The sequence below is a fragment of the Atta colombica genome, unplaced genomic scaffold, assembly GCF_001594045.1.
Source record: "Atta colombica isolate Treedump-2 unplaced genomic scaffold, Acol1.0 scaffold55, whole genome shotgun sequence".
Taxonomy (NCBI): Eukaryota; Metazoa; Arthropoda; class Insecta; order Hymenoptera; family Formicidae; genus Atta; species Atta colombica.
The window spans coordinates 1,056,446-1,062,830 of NW_017259545.1; the positions used below are offsets into that span (position 1 = coordinate 1,056,446).

General features: G+C 34.7%; 1 protein-coding gene across 1 annotated transcript in view; it reads left to right on the forward strand.

The window, feature by feature from the left end:
• The window catches only part of LOC108692001 (protein timeless homolog), a 99,597-nt gene that overhangs the window by 88,736 nt on the left and 4,476 nt on the right, over positions 1–6,385 (forward strand). Inside the window, exons 15-21 of the mRNA XM_018200072.1 lie at positions 488–559; positions 726–816; positions 1,245–1,443; positions 1,784–2,021; positions 2,307–2,407; positions 4,686–4,785; positions 5,978–6,112. Coding sequence (XP_018055561.1) covers positions 488–559; positions 726–816; positions 1,245–1,443; positions 1,784–2,021; positions 2,307–2,407; positions 4,686–4,785; positions 5,978–6,112 — 936 coding nt within the window. The remainder of the gene's footprint in view (positions 1–487; positions 560–725; positions 817–1,244; positions 1,444–1,783; positions 2,022–2,306; positions 2,408–4,685; positions 4,786–5,977; positions 6,113–6,385) is intronic.

Genomic DNA, 6,385 nt, shown 5'->3' on the forward strand with positions numbered 1-6,385 from the left:
GTATGTATACTCCATGCTGATAAATCAAAAGTTTCCTTAACACTTTTAATACATCAACGGGGATGAAACATTTAAAAATCCGAGATAAAAACACGACACAGGTCGGACGAGCGCTTTATTTTATCTCGAATTACTGTTTCGAGTTGAGCAGACCGCGGAGAAGAGACAATTAAAACTTTAAGCTGAAATAGCACCACCGTCACCATCACTTGGACAAACTGAATTCTTCGGGCGGTGGGAAGCTTTCTTTAGGGCAACAACTTGTGCTCAGAGGAAACTTTTCACAATGATTTAAAATGTTTCGCGATGTATTTTTAAGGAATTTTTATGTATTCCGATTTACATATCGAAATTATTATTATTTTCAAAATTTGCAGAATATAATAAAGATAAAGAGTCTTGAATAAATAATAGATTAGTAATAGTTAAGTTATCAAAAGAGTTTTTTAGATATATTTTTTTTTTAACAAAAGTATCTTATTTTTAGTGATAGAAGAGCAAATTCAAGAAACGATAAATGCGGATGAAGACATTGAAAATTCTGAAAACCATCAAGAAAGTAAATAAACATCAAATTTCTTATTAAAATATTAATACTTAATTTACATATTTTATATGTGTATACACGCACGCATGCGCGCGCGCGCGCGCGCGCGCACACACACACACACACACACACACACACACACACACACACACGTATATATGTTAACTTTTTGATATAGATGAGGAAGAAGAGAATGAAGATGAAGAAGAAGAAGAAAGAGAAACTGTTATCCAAGAAATTAACTTTAAATTGGATGAATTTCTTCAAAGGTGCGATAATAGTATAATAATAGAATGTTCTATCAAATTTTTCTTTGAGATTCATTTAATCAAAATAATTAATATTAAAAAACATTGTTAAACATATAAAAAAATTGATTAAACAGTCTATAAATTAAAGATTCTTTTACTTATAGATTGTTTGTTCATTTTTTAACAATTTGTTTTTTAACATTAATTATTTTGGTTAAACAAATCTCAAAGAAAAATTTGATTTTTTAATTTCAATTCTTAAAAAGCTTTGTCTAAAGCTTTATTTAAAATCGAACAAAAATAAGGTTTTATTATCTATTTGCGCTTTTCAAGTTCTTTTGCTGCGATTTTTTTAAAAAGAAATTCTGATTCAATGAATCAAGATCTTCTGTACGCGATGAAATAACATAAATAACATCTTTGTAAAAATGACATATTATTCGAAGGTTCGCCAATGTGAAGGTCGTCAAGGCTTTAACACTACTAATGCAACAATTCGAAAACAACACAATCGAACTTAATCACTACGTTACAAAAATGCTACATCGAATTGCTTGGAATTGTAAAATGCCGGGTATGATATTTCAAGCATCCATATTTCGGATTTTTCAAAGAATCCTCGAGTCAAAGGATCCTGCACATAAGGTAATAGGATATACAGAATAAATCACTTAACTAACTATAATAATTACACTTTATATGTTTTATAAATTTGCCAAATTGTTAAAATTGTTTTTTGATTCGTTTATTATTCAATTCAATATTTTTCTCGACAAAAAAAAATTTTCTTTGCAATGTCACACTTAATCGCCTTTCGAATATAAGAATAGATAAGATGATTTCTTAGCTAGTGATAAAAATTCTTTTCTTTTCTTGTACTGTGCAATAAATTTCACCAGCAAGCTTTTATTGCATCCTTGTATCGGGCTTAATGGTCCACAGAAGTGGATTCGTTGAGCAGCAGAAAAATCGATTCTTGCTTTAGGAGCTCCAAAAGTTCGCGGTCTTCATAATCCGCCGTTTCATCGAAGTCGCCCAGAAGAACCGGAAGTCGTACATGGAGTTACTCTTCTGGAAGACTACCCGCGACGCGACAGAAATCGTGGATGGTTACAACGCGGAAACGACTAACAAGAAAGTTTCACGAGCGACCTGGACGGAAGCGGAAGAGGACGAGCTACGTACCCTCTTCATGGAGCATCAGACTAACAAATATCCTCAAGGTAAACTCTTTATATCGTCTATTTCTCACGGAGAAGTCTCGTACACACATCGTTGAACTCGATAAATTAGTGCCCTTTACGAGAACGTGTCCAAAATACAAAGCTTTTTATTATGCAATAAACAAAAGACAAGGATGCAAGGTAAGAGTAATTCAGTGCATTGTTTAATTAATATTTTTTTAACATTTAATCGTTATTATTGTCTAAATCAATACAAAAATATCTTTCCATTTTTCTAAACTGGATCACTCATGCGATAATTATAATGTTATTATAAATTTGTAGATTTAATCGATTGGCTATTGGATCATGTCATCAATGAAAATAGAACACGACGTACCATCATTAAGAAACTCAAGGAGATGTGCTTGATCGTTAATTCTAAGGTTAGTTTACTTTTTTTTCACAAATATAATGTAGTTCTTTATAATATGTAGACGCTAAAGGTAACAAGCAATCTCGAATCTTTTCTGATAATAATTTATTTATTTTAACCTAATATTTCTTTCTTGGAGAAACAGCTTTAAAAGATTCAGTAAACAAATTTCTGTATCTTCGCTAAAAAAGTAACATGGTTCATCCATGTGCCCTGCGGCAATCCTCGTTGCGCTTTGTCTGACAAGATCAATGATTTACGAGAATCTTTTGGAAGGATGGAGAGGGACCATTTGCCCGGCTTCGAAAATAAGTTTCTGCCTTCGCGTTGACGGGGTGAACATATGCAAAAAATGGAGCCGGGAATTGCTGCAGGAACTGTAAATTCTCCGGAGACAATACCTTTCTACGGAGTGAGACTTTCTACCCTCGTTTCTTCGTTTCTCTTTCTTCTACTATTGCGTGAGCTTTCCGACACGAACTGCGTGTTCCTTCTACCAGAGTCTTTTTCTGAGTATGGAAAATATCTGTATGCGACCCCTTCGTCAACTTTAGCGACCCTAAAACCGGTGGTTTCTTCGAGAAAAGCTATCGTTTTGTTTGCCTTCTACCTTACAACATACGTATAAACATTTGCATCACCCTTCGGGCTATGAAAACGCGAAGGGAACATGATTCAAGCGCTTTGTTATGTTTGTTGAACTGTAAATGCGCGTGTTATGAACTGGTATTCTATAACTTTTGTTTCGATAGCGAAGGTTGAATTGAAATACTTCATTTAATTTATAAAGAATTTAGCATAAACTTATTACAGTAGAATCATTATAATCTTAGGAATATTTGATGTTTAATTAGCCTTAGAATTTAATACTATGTTATTTTTTTGAATCATTAATATTTCCTAAAGAAACATTTCCGAGAAGTATATTAATCTTACTAAGCTTGGAAACATTCTTTTTTTCCTTCGTTATAACTCTTTTCTTCTGAAAATACACGGTGCAATACGGTGATAAAGCATGGGAATGCGTTAATCAAGCTTCTTATTGCGGCAGAGGAGTTACTAACTAGTTACCGGCTTATTTAAAACTTGAAATTAATTGAGTTTGTAGGGAAGCTTCTAACAAGAGAGGGAAAAAAGCATAGCGAAGAGGATAAGCGATGCAATACACAATACTGTATCTCATTCCGCTACGCTTTTTGTAGATGAAACGTAACATAAGAGATTTAGCAAAAAGTTTTGTTCACTCAGAAGACGTTTTTGGCACGTTACAATGGCAGTTTATAATAATTATTTTAAAACAAAGCTATTTAAAACAATGCTGTCGACCGTGCAAACTATTAAACTATATGCCTCCCAGCTTATTGAAATTTTATTTTGTTTAAGTGAAATATATTTGACGTGAATAATTGTTTTGTCGAAAAAAATCGAGCATGGAGTATGATTAATTTTTCGATAATGTTTCACGACATTAACCAGTCGTGATCGAGAAGAGAAAAAAAAAATTTATTTCCCCTCCGGCCTTAATTCGCTATTAATCACAAGCGTGCAGTCACTGGCGAAAAGAGGGTGGCTACGTCGACGGAAACGTTTCTTCCACCGTATTATCGATTTCTTCGCAAGACCTTCCTATGGAAAGGCTTAGCTACGGAAGCGTTTCATTTAAATAATTTCATGCGTGAGTACGTTTCGTCTCTTTGAACGAAGAGAGTACGGTCGAAGTAGAGACTACAGCCGAGTATTCATTTGACATTCATTTAGTCGGTGGAAGTCACGATATTGCTCTGACGGTCATTTAGAGACCTCGTTTCGCTGAGGGTGGAGCGTAATCGCTGGAAAACGAGCGATCTAGCTTCTTCTTTTTAAATATGCCTACTGACTTAGAAACTTCTCCAAAGATTATACATGGAACGCTTTGTCTCATCAAGCCTGGAGATTATGCGCACGCAAAGTACCTTCCGAGAAGATTATATATAAGGGTTGATGAATAGCTGGGTGTTAATTTATATATATATATATATATATATATATTTATAAAGATATTTATCGAGCCTTTGCTGTAATTAAAGCCGAGTATCCGGTTAATTACAATATCGAAGTACCGCCGAATATCAATATTAAGTACAAAATTTACTTTACTATATTTTGGTAACTTTCTCAATTTTAAAAAATTTAAGAATGATTGTTTAATGTTACGGAAATTTTCAGTGGATTTAAAATATTTTAATCTTTTTCCATTACGAACGACGTACGTAATCTAACCCATTTTCTTAAATCTCATAATTAATTAGGGCGTGCGAGCTGAGGTGCAAAAGAGATTACCTAAAGAGTGGTCTGAAGAAGAAATCGCCCAGCTTACAGAACTTTGGACACAGTTCAAAGACGATGATGGTAATTTTTTAAATTTATTTTTTTCAGGCTAATTTCTGATGATATTTCTTAATTTCTTTTCTATTTTTTAAAAGTATAAATTTTATTGGACAATTGACTTCAGAAGTTTCCTTCATTTATTCATATTTTAATTTTTATTATTGAAGTTAATTGCAATTATTAATCATCAGTAAATGAAACAAAGAATGAAGTTTATAACTCGACGATAGTAATATAAATTTCTGGAAAACTTAACAGCATATTGTAGTAATTGCCATTTATCGTAATTTATAATTTATCTGCGAATCATACGCGCCAAAAATGGCCTTAACCCAATTCCCGATATAAATTTCCGCGATAGAAATTTGCCGTAAATTTCAGCGTTAATTCTAACCGGTTATTCACGTTCCGAAACTGTTGAAATATTTCGCGAATGCGAAATTCGTGCGAGAATTCGTTAACACTGGAACGATTCCTAGGATTTAATTAAGCTCCGAACATCGGACACGCTTGGCTGCTTGTAGTAATAATTTCGAATCCGTTGGGACGAACGAAGAATAATATCCTTCCTGACAGAGACATTTTCAGAGAAGTCTTGTAAAACTTGTTTCATTTTCATACGAATCCACCGCTCTCCATAACTTTTAATCTCCGAAGTCGCTTCCACGCCAAACGTAATTCTCAGATGTCCACAAAATGTCAAGGGCATTTTTTCTTTGCCTTCTCTTAAAAAATTTCCGTAAAGTGTTTTATATTCTGCCGTGATCTTACTCCGCGGTTATTAACCTTAGCACTGCCAACCACTCCCAACGGGCAGACAAAAATATTCACAAAATGTCATGTCGTAAAAGAGAGATAATTCTTTTTTAAATTGAATTTGTTTCATTACAAATTTTACGAACACGAATTTACTCTTAATATCAGAATCGCGTTTATACGTAAAATACCTTATAATCTTTCGAGAAGTTAAATTAAGTATAAGTATGTAAAGAGGGACATCCAATTGACTTATAAATACATTTCGACGTAAAATAAAGTCCTCCCGTGTCCCTTCGTAAGCTCTAATTGATTTAACTTTAAATCCCTTCAAAATTTCCGAGTCTCCGACAGTCGTCTCGACTTTCTCTCGCCCACGGTTCTCTTACGAAACCTCCCTATCACTCGTTCAACTTTCTGACGACGCTATAAAAATCGAAACTACTGTGTCTAACAGATCCCGTGGATTTGATTTTCACCGATCTTAGAATAAAGCGACCAAAGCCGAAGATCAAGGAAAAGCTTCTGGAATTAGGATTGGTGCAGGATCGCAAGGAGTTGCGCAAAAAGCGATCCAGGAAAAGCAACCAGGGTGAGTATACCTATTTGTTCTTCTTCCCTCATCACGATCCGGTTTGGAGCATCCCTTGTTCCGGCCAATCCCATCCTATTCCATTCGCATCTGTCTTTCTTACTATCCTCCGATTCCGCGACTATTCCCATTCGATCAGTCTTCTAGTAACGCGATTGCCGGCGACTGCATAGAGCGACTCGCTTTCAACGGGGAAAGCGAAACGACGTGGCGATAGAGAGAGAGAGAGAGAGAGAGAGAGAGAGAGAGAGAGAGAGAGAGAGAGAGAGAGAG